Raw genomic sequence first — 15670 nt, forward strand, 5'->3', positions numbered from 1 at the left:
TATCACTTTTTGGCTTTTTAGGTGAATTTACTTATTGCAGTAACATAATGTACAATTGAGTTCCAGTACTTCGTAGTACATTCTGATTTTATATCTCAGAGCATCCAAGGTGTTTACGCATGAATAACCAAACCATGGAGGAGTTACTTTTACCTTTTTTTAAGATATTCAGCTAGTAACTAATTGTCGGAAAAACTTAACAGGTACAAGGCCATATTATCACGTAACAAACCTAATTTTTGTACGATATTAGTGCCCGAGAATTTCTCCGTAGCGTAATTTTCTGCGAGAATTTCTGCGCAGTGCAAAGATATGCGACCTGACACTCTTTACGAAACTTTACCCCTCCCCCACCTCCACCTGCATTTATCCCGTCAAAAAGTGTCAATCACCTGGATGCATAAGGAGGAAAAATTATTCCAAGGATGTTGGACAACGCGAATTTTGGAAGTGACTTCTCATAAGCTTCTGATCTCTACTATATTCTTGTAATTTGGTGGGGTAGTGCAGGCTTACTGTGCGATGAGCAAATCCAGCGTATTGCTCACAGCGATAGGCCTTTGAAATGATATTGTTTGAATGCAAAACGCAGAAATGATATTCAACTTCATAATCTCATTAAACAAGATAGCATGCCAATAGAATTCCATTTTTTCCGATTCTTAGGCCATTTACAACCAAGTATCAACTTTCGTATAATTTTATTTCCATAATTATACGCAAATGCTGCAGTAGTTGCACATAGAATGATGATACGACCTAATAAAGGAAAAGGGGAATCTGTTCTGAGCTGAAAACTGATTCAAAACTCAATTTGGACACTCGGTTCGGGTGCTGGCCAGCAATAGTTTAGTGTTATCATGTCATAATCTTCCTCATAGGTTTCAATGTAATATCGATAATTACAAAGTAGTTCCTTTTCATTTAAATTTATATGCAAGAAGATAAGAGTTGATGTAGCAGTGCACCAGTTTTGCTTTACAATTCTTACAGTTTTATGAAAAATAATCTCCAATATGCCATGCTGAACTGGCATTCTTTTTGAGTGCAAAAGGAGGTTTTGGAAAAACAAAGTCTTCTTCTGCGTGTTACTCTGAAAATGTTGAAAAATAAGCTGAATGGGGCATTACATGTTTTCATCCAAACATGCCTTGTCAATAACGAGATTCGCGACGTATTCTTTTAGTATTCTGTTCCTTTTTTTTTTTGCTCCGCGCGCACTTGAACATCTTGCATATTTTTCTTTTCTGTTTTCATCCAGAGGTTGTGTTCTAGGACTTTCTGACGGAGGAATATCATCAAATCATCACAATAAGATCAATTGCATGGGTTCCAGCACTTAGCCAAATGTACAAATCTTGATATTTACCGGAGACCAACCCTTAGTTTGAAGTGTGCGCTACCAGGGAATCTTCTTCGGTCATTATTTTCTATCTTCACGATAATCGATCCTCCTCCTATACGTTAATATCGACTGATATCTAAATACATCGTTGAAGAACGGCGGAAAAATACTTATTTTCAGGTTGTCTTCGTTTTCACTCACGATAGCAATATGGATCCTTTCACAGCTCCTATCACCGCTGTAGTTTTTTATGACGCTTAATTTCCTGTTAATAAGTAAATAAGGTAAGTTGAAGGTCCTTCATACTGTGATCTGCAATAAACCACATGGCTACCGCACTTCTTGTCACTATCCTATGTGGAGAAAACCCAGAAAAAACTTTAAAGCGTGATTGAAATCAATAATTTGGCAAAGAACTAGAACCATACGCAAGAAAACCTTCCAACTTTGGCATTGTACGCAGAAATGAGACACGTTCAAAGCACAGGTCTTGAAATTTAAAAAAGTTTCTCAAAAGTTCTCCCAAACCTTCAATTTCTATTGGTATAACAGTATTCTAGGAAGAAAACAGGCGAAGAAAGTTTCTTTACTTTCTTCCTTTAATAGACTTTCATGAATATCAAATGCTGTTGTTTTCAACTAAATCAGACAAGCAAAGGCGATTGCTAAAAGTGAACATATGGAAAATATATGGAAAAAATCTAGAGGCAACAAACGTTCGGGTTTCCTTTTAACTCCGAGAAAGAAAAATCATTAGAACTTCGTGTTAATCCTAATAGAGTTCAAATATGCTACTAGTCGTCAGAAACCTCAGTTACATGATTACACATTCTAAGACTTCACAAGTGAAAAATTTCCCGACGTTCATAGCATGTTACGTGATCGCGCAGGATGGGACAATTAAACGATCTTTGCAGTGGAGAAGGAATAACTTCCGGTTGCAGCTACTTGTCAAACAGAACACTGGTATGGATAAGATAATAGTCAGATCTTTTATTACTTATGAAACAATGTCAGTAACACAGCGTGTTTAACAGATAATGTTCTTTTAACAAAATTAAATGAGGTCTTTTATTGTGTGTGTCAAGTTGACAAGCCGCCTTTATTGATAGATCCCCACTAAAAATACCAGGAAATGATGAGCTCGAGTCTTTGTGCCTTTCTCATCATGGACCATTCGCACATGCAGTGCTGCACAACAAAAGATAAATCACCAGTATTAGGTGACTTTCAAAACACTAGAATTTAGGCACTTTCAACCCAGCCCAGCGCGTAGTAAGAATAAAGTAGGGGAAAACCTTACGAAAAGCCTCTTTCTTTTTTGTAAAAAATTCTGTTTTTAATAGCCAGTTCTTTAGTGATTACAGGTAAGAGGGTTTCATATTTTAGAAGTGCAGCCATGATGAAGCACTTTTGCTCATTTATTGCGAGAAGTTTAATAAGTAGTATGGTTCCATTTTCAAGAATCGAGGCACTGTTCCTTCCCAACCTTGGAATCATACTCCGAAAGGATTTCAAGCCGATTTAAATTCACCTGGTAACTTTCCTACGGTTTGGCCCAAGGTGATTATAATTAACTTGCGGCTTGTTTTCAGCCTGCGATCGAACCTTTTTTACGCAAAAAAACCTTATTAATTAAGGTTTTGAAAATTTTCTTCTTTCCGGGAGATTTTCATGTAGCCTCGAGCTTCTGGATTCTCACGGGATTATCTCGCGTTACATTTTTTACTTTCTTCTTTCTTTTTGACTTAGGATATACAGATGATACGTCATTGTGTCATAAAACCCGCTGTTGTGCAACAAAAGGGAAAAAGAAAAATACTCCTTTTTAGGTCTTATAAATATTTTTAGCAGCCATCAAGTCCGGCTTTCAAACTTAATTTCACCCTTTTTCACGGCACCCTCGAGAATTACACTTTGGTTGCATGCAGGAGTACGCGAAATGCAGCATAAGCTACACATCTATGCGTAGATCGCTTAACCTCTAAAGGCCGTAAACTTTTATTTTGTTTTGCGCTCATTAAAACCTAGTGGGAGCTGGTAGGAAATAAGCTAGTAGCTTCTATGGATAGAATGGAAATAAACGTAGGTGTAAACACTATTGGTAGAGAAGTTCCTCTGGTCAAATTTTCATGGGAGATACGTTAAATCTTTCACAGTCTTATCGTTTTGAATCACTGGACGGTTCTGGTATTCTGCTTCATATTTCGACAAGATAATAAATATAAAAAGAGCACCCTCATGATTTCTTGCTCTGCAGTAAATTCCGCAAATGATTTTCTTTAAATTGATTAGCACCACTAAAAAAAATGACAATTGCACACCACTGCATATTTTTGGTAATCTTGGCCTTTCTGGCACTAATTAATGTGGCCTCAGGAGCCACAGAGGCGTGCTTACCAGCAGGCCAGAGGAAAAGTGGGATGAATATAAATTTTTACCAGTATTCATTGAAAGATTCCTCCACATATTCGAATGCAGCATATATGGCTTATGGATATGCCTCAAAAACCAAACTAGGTTCTGTCGGAGGACAAACTGATATTTCGATTGATTATAATATTCCCTGTGTTAGTTCATCAGGCACATTTCCTTGTCCTCAAGAAGATTCCTATGGAAACTGGGGATGCAAAGGAATGGGTGCTTGTTCTAATAGTCAAGGAATTGCATACTGGAGTACTGATTTATTTGGTTTCTATACTACCCCAACAAACGTAACCCTAGAAATGACAGGTTATTTTTTACCACCACAGACGGGTTCTTACACGTTTTCTTTTGCAACAGTAGATGATTCTGCAATTTTATCAGTCGGTGGTAGCATTGCGTTCGAATGTTGTGCACAAGAACAACCTCCCATCACGTCGACTAACTTCACAATCAATGGTATCAAGCCATGGGATGGAAGTCTCCCTGACAATATCACAGGGACTGTCTACATGTATGCAGGCTACTATTATCCGCTGAAGGTTGTTTACTCCAATGCCGTTTCCTGGGGCACGCTTCCAATTAGCGTGGAATTGCCTGATGGTACTACTGTTAGTGATAACTTTGAAGGGTACGTTTACTCTTTTGACGATGACCTAAGTCAGTCAAATTGTACTATCCCTGATCCTTCAATACATACTACTAGCACTATCACAACTACCACCGAGCCATGGACCGGTACTTTCACTTCTACATCCACTGAGATGACCACCATCACCGATACTAACGGTCAATTAACTGATGAAACTGTCATTGTCATCAGAACTCCAACAACAGCTAGCACCATCACAACTACCACCGAGCCATGGACCGGTACTTTCACCTCTACATCCACTGAGATGACTACTGTCACCGGTACCAACGGTCAACCAACTGACGAAACTGTTATTGTCATTAGAACTCCAACTAGTGAGGGTTTGATTACTACAACTACCGAACCATGGACCGGTACTTTCACCTCTACATCCACTGAGATGACTACTGTGACCGGTACCAACGGTCAACCAACTGACGAAACTGTTATTGTCATTAGAACTCCAACTAGTGAGGGTTTGATTACTACAACTACCGAACCATGGACCGGTACTTTCACCTCTACATCCACTGAGGTTACCACCATCACTGGTACCAACGGTCAACCAACTGACGAAACCGTGATTGTCATTAGAACTCCAACTAGTGAGGGTTTGATTACTACAACTACCGAACCATGGACCGGTACTTTCACCTCTACATCTACTGAGATGACTACTGTCACCGGTACCAACGGTCAACCAACTGACGAAACTGTTATTGTTATCAGAACTCCAACCAGTGAAGGTCTAATCAGCACCACCACTGAACCATGGACTGGTACTTTCACCTCTACATCTACTGAGGTTACCACCATCACTGGTACCAACGGTCAACCAACTGACGAAACCGTGATTGTCATTAGAACTCCAACTAGTGAGGGTTTGATTACTACAACTACCGAACCATGGACCGGAACTTTCACCTCTACATCCACTGAGATGACTACTGTGACCGGTACCAACGGTCAACCAACTGACGAAACTGTTATTGTCATTAGAACTCCAACTAGTGAGGGTTTGATTACTAGAACTACCGAACCATGGACTGGTACTTTCACTTCTACATCTACTGAGGTTACCACCATCACCGGTACCAACGGTCAACCAACTGACGAAACTGTTATTGTCATCAGAACTCCAACTACTGCCATCTCATCCAGTTTGTCATCTTCTTCAGGACAAATCACCAGCTCTATCACGTCTTCGCGTCCAATTATTACCCCATTCTATCCTAGCAATGGAACTTCTGTGATTTCCTCCTCAGTAATTTCTTCTTCAGTCACTTCTTCTCTAGTCACCTCTTCTTCATTCATTTCTTCCTCTGTCATTTCTTCTTCTACAACAACCTCCACTTCTATATTCTCTGAATCATCTACATCATCCGTCATTCCAACCAGTAGTTCCACCTCTGGTTCTTCTGAGAGCAAAACGAGTTCGGCTAGTTCTTCCTCTTCTTCCTCTTCTATCTCTTCTGAATCACCAAAGTCTCCTACAAATTCTTCTTCATCATTACCACCTGTTACCAGTGCGACAACAGGCCAGGAAACTGCTTCTTCATTACCACCTGCTACCACTACAAAAACGAGCGAACAAACCACTTTGGTTACCGTGACATCCTGCGAATCTCATGTGTGTACTGAATCCATCTCCTCTGCTATTGTTTCCACGGCCACCGTTACTGTTAGCGGCGTCACAACAGAGTATACCACGTGGTGCCCTATTTCTACCACAGAGACAACAAAGCAAACCAAGGGGACAACAGAGCAAACCAAGGGGACAACAGAGCAAACCACAGAAACAACAAAACAAACCACAGTAGTTACAATTTCTTCTTGTGAATCTGACATATGCTCTAAGACTGCTTCTCCAGCCATTGTGTCTACAAGCACTGCTACTATTAACGGCGTTACCACAGAATACACAACATGGTGTCCTATTTCCACCACAGAATCGAAGCAACAAACTACGCTAGTTACTGTTACTTCCTGCGAATCTGGTGTGTGTTCCGAAACTACTTCACCTGCCATTGTTTCGACGGCCACGGCTACTGTGAATGATGTTGTTACGGTCTATCCTACATGGAGACCACAGACTACGAATGAACAGTCTGTCAGCTCTAAAATGAACAGTGCTACCAGTGAGACAACTACCAATACTGGGGCTGCTGAGACAAAAACAGCAGTCACCTCTTCACTTTCAAGATTCAATCACGCTGAAACACAGACAGCTTCCGCGACCGATGTGATTGGTCACAGCAGTAGTGTTGTTTCTGTATCCGAAACTGGCAACACCATGAGTCTAACAAGTTCCGGGTTGAGCACTATGTCGCAACAGCCTCGTAGCACACCAGCAAGTAGCATGGTAGGATCTAGTACAGCTTCTTTAGAAATTTCAACGTATGCTGGCAGTGCCAACAGCTTACTGGCCGGTAGTGGTTTAAGTGTCTTCATTGCGTCCTTATTGCTGGCAATTATTTAATAAAATTCGCGTTCTTTTTACGTATCTGTGTATCTTTTCTTTGCTAAATATACGCTGACATGAATTATTTTTTAACTGTTTCTTCTCCATACTTTCAAATATTCAAATTGAACTAAATGATAATTCTTGCGCTTCCTATTTTGAAAAAGTAGATATGTGTATCATAAAGAAAACGTTACTATTATTGTCTTAGGCAACAAAAATCCATGAAAAGAATTTTACCGTTATCGATACCATTGTATTTATTTTATTTATTTATTTAATTTTTTTTTTTTTTGGTTTATATCCTGCAAACAACACTTCGAATTCAATTCGATATTTCATAAGTTACAACTAACACTTATAGAAACCGATGTATGAGTACTTATTATTAACGAGGAAAAATGGCCTATTTTGTTTAGCAATTAATGAACCATCGCCAATTTTTGCTTTAACAATTATTGCCATTTTCAGTAGTACTAACGTAAGATCTAGTGTGGTTCGCTTAGGATGTTTTTGAGTAGAAATCTGCTTACATGCCACACGCAGTACTTGAAACTTGAAATAATGGGGATAATTAGTTATTTAAAGTATGTGCTTGTTCTTTTATATTTATTTCGAATTCTTTTGCACTAGTATTTAAAATATCAGCAGAGGCGTAAAAGTGCACCAAAATTATTGTAAAACTACTTGCCCTAAAATTGATACTTCATACTTGACATATTCAAAAGGGGTCCAAGTATAGATGCATCAAAAAAAAAAAAAATTATCCGATGATGAGCAAATGGTAGCTTTTCGTTCCCCAGGAAGTGTAGTAGTTCCATGAAGTCTAATGAGACTTTGGAAAAAGGTTTGTCACGAGCACCGAACTACTGTATTTTGGAATTTTGATAAACTTCAAAACGGGAACGAAGTGTTAAACTTAGATGCGGTTGTTTTAAGCTTTAAAAGAGGAAAATAATGACTGGTGATAAGAAGTCAACAACGATTCAAAGCAGGTGAATTTCCATTACGTTTCGCTTTTCAATTGAAAAAAATTTGGTGGTTATTCGTTTCTTGCTTGACCTCTTCATTTTTTATACTTCTGTGATGAGAAGCAAGTTCGAGGATTTTACGATAAAGCCTACTGGTTATATTTGTATAAATTAGAACGTTGTCCTTATTTCTCTTTTCGAACAGTATCAAAATAAAGTTTTTGATTAGGGCTAGATTCTCTTCAAGGAAGAGATACCTCACGTCTGTAATATCTAAGAGCTAATGTTTCGATCGAACTTTCCTTTGCTTTTTTTCTGGATCTCATAATGTCCCACTGTATGTATGTGCCCTCGCACAGCTTTGCTCATCATAGACATTAATCATTGGTTGTATGATAAAAATATCGCAAGAATTATTCTAACGTTCAGATTAGATTCCAGCCATATTTCTGACATTTGTTTTATTAATAAAAATTTGGCGAATGTTTTGATAACTTGATAACTGCTGGTATTTCATTGTTGAAAAGGCATGATATTAGATGCACAAAGTATATTATAACTTATGATCAGAGATATAGGAACAAAAAAAAGGGAAAATTCATATCTATATGTGAAAATACCATTATTTCCTCTCCTGTTTAATATTCTGTCCTTAATTTTCATATTACATTATCAACTTTTGCATTTCAGTGTCCATTAAATCTTGGGACCATTTTCTCAATCTTCATGTCGTCTTTTCACACCGTATATAATATACTGGTACTATAAGTACTAGTCGATAGATCGCAGTTGAGTCTTATTCCAACAGTTAATGATTCACTGAGCTTTCTGTTGCTGTAGACTTTCTGAGGCATCGTCGCTCTCTTCTATGTGATGCTACAACGGAACTAGGCTTCTTATATATCGTGGTCCTACAAGATCTTGGTATCTCGTTTGCTTACTTTGAAGCTTCACTGATATATAGTATTTAAGCCACTTTTATGTTCATGGATAATCGTAATTGTACTACGCTGGTACCAGTTATGAACCCTATCAAATCATCATTGAACACTGCTATTTTTAACTAATCAAGATATGTATGCGGCGTACTTTATAATTTCACGACACTATTGAAAGCAAACTAAAAATCAAGTAAATACCTATCCAAGTTGCGGGCTCTGGATTTATGTGGCCTTAAATTTTCGACCTATGGTTCACTATTCAATACGAGAAAACCAAAATTAGGTACAAGTACTGATTGCGTTCGTGATTTGAAAAGCAGCGTTAAAAGATTACAAGATTTTGCGTTTCCAGGCCGACACTTAACTTTAAGGTCTCGACTTGGTAACATGAGTTGCCAAAAGTTTTTTTCTCCTATCTGAATATGGGGAACCGGAATCTGTCTTTGACCTGACTTTCAAATTGTTGCATATGTAAAAAAAAAACAGAAGAAATATTATCTTCTCCTTCTAGCGATGCAAAAGGATTCATTACAAATCGTCGCAAAGGCTGACAAGTTGCAGTATATTCACATTGCTTATTTGAAGTACGTTTGTATACACATCGATAGTATTCATTAACACCACAACTGCTGTGTATACTATGTCAAACAGCACAATAAAGCCCGTCATTTTCGTACCCGCTCATTTCCAATAGGTATCTAAACTTACAAATGTGGTACACTACTTCGAATTCATTAATCGATATTGAATGCTAAAAAGTCTGCGATTTCTTCCTCAACGTTCAAAAATCTCATCCAAGGCATAATCCCACATATTGAAGATCGCTACCAATTGTTACAGGCGAACTGAAGTTTTGGAAATGAGCTTGTACTTAGTAAATTTCTCTTTGCTTGCATCTTTTTCTTCCATGCCAAAAAATAAAAGATACTCATTTTAAAAACGCAGCCATATTGACTAAGTAAGTAATCATAATACTATGAGTAATTTTTGAGTACTGTGCTCATTTACTAGCTGCTTTTCTGAGAAAGATCCTCGATAATCAATTCCAGGTTAGTGGGGCGCTTCTACGGCCTCTTCTAACCAATTGTTCCCCGTGAGTTGCTTTCTCTGAAAACCTTATTATACATTAGAGTTATAAGAAAATTTTCTTTTTCCCGTAGATTAACTTGCAGTGCCGAACTTCTAGATGTCACACCAGACCGTTTGACACCGCCATTTTCCTTCCTTTTCGGAAAAATGTGCCGATAAATGGTAAGACGCGACGCCACTGCTACGAATATTACGCTTATGATGAAGCAAAAGGAAAAAGCAAGTTCCCCTTAAATTCGTATAACTGTTTCATCAATCTTTAGTTCTGGCATTTGAAAGTTAATTAAACTTTTCTTCGTGGTTTCTACAGGAGTTCTGCATGTGCGTAATTCAAAGCCTGTGAAGGAAAAAGTATTGTCCTAAACAACGGTCGTAGAATACGTCAACTGTAGTTTAAAATATTTTCTGGCTCTACTCGGTGCGATAGGTCTGGCTCTTTTCTATTTACTTTTGTTTGGAGTTGTTGAGGCCGATACCCGTCTAGATGTAAATATGAAATAACAGTTCGAGGTTTTATTACGAGAATGAAAAGGGTAATGGATTGGAGCATGTGTAAATGTCAATAGCAGAAAAAATTTACCGCAAATTGTTTCGTAGTCTTATCTTCATCGGACACTCAAGGGTTGCATAATTTTTACCCAAAGGAACAGTATACTTTTTTGATAAAAAAATCTTGTTACCTATACAGTATTGCAAGCATTTTCAGAAACTCGTCTTTTGAGTTCTAAATGCATCATACAACAACAACAACAATTTCTTATTACTGTGTCCTTTTGGGATTTTTCAGCCTTCCTAGCTTACCCAAAATAGCCTCTCAAGGTGAAAAAACCATGCCTGCAAGCGGATCTAAGGATGAGTAGCTAGATTACAATAAATCCTGAATTTTCTCTGAGTGTCAACTTTGTCATCGCTTGTTAAAGGGCTACTACGCTGAAAAAGAACCTGAACTCTGTTAATAGGTTGAAGATTTTATGACTTGGTATACTATTCCATACGGCTGCTCTCCTGATTGCGGTGGGTCATTGCTATAACAGTAAAATCAAGGAAGATAACAGGAAGAGTAACTTTAGTACAATAAATCTGTTGTCTCCCGAGGATTATAATTGTTCGGCTTTCACACTAAGTTGAAAAGGGGGACTCAGGAAATGACAGGGTACGTTTTAGTTTCTCCAAATAAATCTTCCACACCCAGCTTCAATGTGGTAAACGGAGGAAAGTTGATTAATTGATGTTGGCACTTATATTTAACTGATGTAGAGAAGAACAACATACTACTAACGTCACAGTCAATTGTGCCAGTTTTCCAATCAAGTATTTCGAGATAATGTAAAAGTAATTGATATATGTTCGTACTGGTTTCCCAATTTCCGGGAAAAACTATGTACATGGGTGCAATTCCTTGTGGTTATTTCCTTTTAGGTTATATTGCCAACCACATCATAGTACTATTTGCGGTCACTTCAGAAGATATGTTTGCTCCTTTGATCATGATATAGACCAGGCCAACTGTACCGCTTCAGGCTTCAAAGCATTAGGAATAAGCACCACTATTACACAACCATAGAGCTACTCTTACTGTCACGTAGGTAAAACACTTGCTACTACACACACTCGTAGTGACTCATCTGACTATATTGCCGGTTGTTAAGAGGCACCAGTTAAGCACGCCATCAAGGGTACCGAATAATCTCTTCTGTATCAAGTATTCTACCTTTATGTCTGACCCACGTATTATGTGGAGCAATTACGTATTTTTCTCATATCAGCTTTGTTTTTACTCAACTTTGATATCTTAGAGAAACAGATCTTGATGTTACAGCAAGGTCAGGAAAATATTTTGACAAAAACATACTAGTTTCATCCTTAGTAGTTGATTCTATGAATGCTGTACTTGAAAATATTGTTCATAAAATCCATAAGTTTTACCAACGGTATAATATCCTGCTATTAAATCTGCAATTGCTTTTGCGAAAAGAAGGAAAACATGCAAAACAAAAGCAAAAAAAAATTGGCACCCCAATTTCTTATAATATAATAATATAACGGAAGTACACCATGCTTTCAATAATAAGATGTTTCCTGAAAAGGGCAACTATCTGACTAGTTCAGAGCCATGCAAAAGTTAAGGATGAAAATGCCAAATAAGAAGATATTACGGAGTACATTCATTTCAAAAAGAAGAATGTATACTGCTTAGATAAGAAGATCAAGTTTTTATATTTCCGACCAAATAAGCCATCGAAAACTTTTGATGCACCAAACACCGTTCTTGAGAGCCAAGCACAGATGCAATTGTTCTGCCCTTCTTCCAAATTATGAATTGTGCATCATATCGTAAGGCCAGCCACATAAAAAAAAGGAGCAAAAAACTCAGTATACAGGCGAATATCCATCATACAGTCTAGCTGCCCTCACTACTTCCAAAAAAATGGGCTAGTGTTGTACGGTTTATGCCATATATCTAGAGTTAGCATAACTATGCACTACCGCTTTTCGAACAAAAAGTTTGCGAAACCTAGTTCATTGAATATGACTTACCCAAAATGGATACCAAGATCCTAATAATAAAGTCAATAACTTGAATTTTAGGTGCCATTATTTCCAACAATCATTATAGGCTAACTCTACCAGCAGACTAGAATACCGTTCTTCTAGTTGAGCACATGGTCAAAATAGTCAATAAAAAACGCCCAGAAATGGCTGTAAATTAGTGTTTGTAGTACACAAAATAATTTCCTAATTCCTTCCAAATGGGGTTTTCAAAAAGCTGACTCACGTAATTGATCAATACTTCACTAAAGAAGAATCATATGAATAAAACTAAAATCAACACTAACTGAGAGACTTAGCGGCCAAAGCTTAATCATCATTACATAGAGTATATGAAGGGAGTAAGTGAATATGCAAGGGTGGGAAACGGCAAAGCATTTTTATGCAAAAAGCGTATTTACAAATCCCGTAAACTCATGATGTGAATTTTGTAACCAGCTTTAGCTGAGATTATTTCTTTTGCAAAAGAAATATTCAATAAATTAACAATTTTCAAATAAATTACCAATCAATGGTCGATAACTTGCAAGAGAGATATCATCATTTGGCTTTTGTGATAAATTTACAAAACGTAATGTTGTATCGAGATATATTGAGTTACAAGTTTTCGTCTCTTTTTCCGAAGCGCCAGACTCCCGTATAAAAAATAAGGTTTATAGCGGGCATTATGCGTAGATCAGGACTTAAATTTTTCATTGCAGAAGTCCAATTTCAGACTCAGTATGGTTTGTTGTAGTGCTGGTGTAAAAGATGGTGTTATTACTTAAGACTGATTTGGTTGCTCAGGTATTTCATTCAATAAAATTGTGAAAGAGAACCTGGAATATAGAATGGAAATATATATCCTGCTACTAACCCCAATGGAAGGTGACGATCACTTCTTGTGCGTTCCAATCCCAGTTTTTGAATGTGCGAGTGGAAAAATTCTAGAGGAACAAATTGATATTTTCAAATCAGAATTCATCAAATATATGTACTCTGTAAAAACCAAGGATGTGATGAAGTTGAGATATTGTCTTTATGGGAAATTGACTTCTTTGTTTAATATGAATAATGCAATTTTACTCCTCAGCTCAAGTAGTGTAAAGATTCAGTAGCCGTCATCAAATAGACTAAAAATTAAAAAATAAGATTCAATGTGGTATGATAATGATAGATGAGAAGAAATTGCAAGAAAACGAATAAATACCTTGTCTCTTTGCACTGAATATCTTAAAGGACATACAGTCGCAATAACGTCTACTCATTGGTGTGTGTCAAAAACAGTACGTTTATTATCTGGACAGCCAAAAAATAAGATCTATTCAAACATGGAATATAGCGTATTTTTATTTAATCACGGTACAATGGAGATATTTGCATGCCTATAGAAACAAGTAATAGTTATCATATTATTTTCTAGATTTTGTCACTGAACTTTTCCACTAATGAATCCTATCAAAATTATATATCCAATATGGCTGCATTCCCAACTAAATATTAAAATGCCGCTAAGTATAAAATGTCTCCGCATCGGTAAAAAGCATTACAAATGCGTATTATACTAGCGAGAAAAAAGTATAAGTATCAATGCCAATCACCCTCTGACCATAAACTTTCTAAACATGAATAATAAAGGTGTTGAGAGTTATTATCCTAATTGATCAATTAATTTGAAGCAAAGTTATTATGTTAAAGAAAAAGGGATGTCACAATCCTAACTATAATTTTTGCACTATACTCTGTAGGCGTACAAAATGGTTTGTACCGACTATATTCTCTTTATTTTTGACAATCCTTTACGATATATGATTAAGAATACCATGTTATTTTTATGAAAATCTGTGATTTTTTTGTTTTCATACACTTTTTATTTTTGTCACGTAGTGCACTTTGATTAATACAAAAAAAAATGCTGCAAAAGCATCGACTACATAAATTCATTAGGACGCATTCCTCATTACCACCTGGGTCTAATTTTTATTTTGAAATTGATATTATTCTTTATATGATGAGGTAAAAAGCATTATATTCGTTGTAAACTCATATACTTATCCTCATTTTAGGCACCATCAGGGACTAAGGGCTAAAGTATCAGAGCCGCATTTCAACAGTGTACAGAGATTTTAGAAACATTATCACGCACTGCCTTTTGCTTTGTTTACCCGTAATGAGTATACAGTGGATTTTCTGGTGCTAAAGCATATTGCCCTTTCGGCAATACTTGATGCCCTAAACATTTTCATCCTGGAACATACGAGTAAGAGCACATTTATGTGCCTATATTCCTCGTTTTTTACTGGTGCTGAATTTCTTATTTTCCACAGATAACAATCATGTTAATAAATTATGCACTGTGCTAATTTTTCAATTAAGGTTCTATTACCCCTCTATCACCGACAGAAACACGTAATGATGTGTTATTTCCATTATAATTCCGTAAGAATGGTGTTTATAGGTAGTCTAAAGAACGTGCATCAGAGAAGAATGACTGTCGCAAAAAATGACTATTCTTTACCTTTTCAAACTTAACTGAGATAGTTATCTCTATTATTACCAGTGGCACACACGCGAACTACATCACTCACCACTATCGTCTTAGGAACTCAAGATTTTATAGTAATGCAGCCGAAGACATTCAAGTCCTGAGAGAAAATGTAGACATTTTAAGAAAAGTACCGGAAATAAAGCACATGTAAAGCATTGAGCTCTGTACTCTATAAAAATTAGCTGCATTCAAACAACAATGTTTGAAATTTTTGCAAAAGTTATTGAAAAAGATTGCTGTTTTCAGCCTTGTTCAGATCATGTCTCAAAAATGAGAAACTGGAACTCTCATAATCAGTACCTCGTATTTTTTTTTCCTTATAGTTTCGTTATTAAAAATTTTTTTGCTGCTAATTTAAGTACGCTTTTGGTCATAAATGCTACCCACCAGTTGAATTATTGACATGATTAAAATACATTTCAGAACTTTACGGATTAAAAACTTTAAAGAACCTTTCAATCCATGTTGCTGGAGGGCCATGAATCCACGAATTACAGCAAAAGAAGACAGTAACTACTTAGGGTTCAATAATTACTTGCATAAACACACACTAACAACCAAATCGTACTAAAATTTGCAATTAACAAAACTCCATCATATCACGCTGAATTATGTAGGGCTTCTTAATGCAATAGGTTGCCTGAATTTTGCTTACTCGTGCTGCCGGGAACACTTAGCAGTTGGGAGGCCGTTTCTCCCATATATTTCATAATTTTCTGTCCTTCTTA

General features: G+C 36.9%; 1 protein-coding gene across 1 annotated transcript, besides 1 other annotated feature; it reads left to right on the plus strand.

Moving 5' to 3' along the window:
• Nucleotides 1-3654: 3654 nt before the first annotated feature.
• FLO5 (flocculin FLO5) lies at nt 3655-6882 on the plus strand (the record flags this gene model as incomplete). Its single annotated transcript, NM_001179342.1, has 1 exon — nt 3655-6882. The coding sequence occupies one exon, from the start codon at nt 3655-3657 to the stop codon at nt 6880-6882; it is 3228 nt and encodes a 1075-aa protein (NP_012081.1).
• A 1429-nt stretch (nt 6883-8311) lies between these two features.
• Nucleotides 8312-8642: a long terminal repeat (Ty1 LTR).
• Nucleotides 8643-15670: the final 7028 nt, after the last annotated feature.

Source organism: Saccharomyces cerevisiae, chromosome VIII (genome assembly GCF_000146045.2).
Source record: "Saccharomyces cerevisiae S288C chromosome VIII, complete sequence".
NCBI classification, from domain to species: domain Eukaryota; kingdom Fungi; phylum Ascomycota; class Saccharomycetes; order Saccharomycetales; family Saccharomycetaceae; genus Saccharomyces; species Saccharomyces cerevisiae.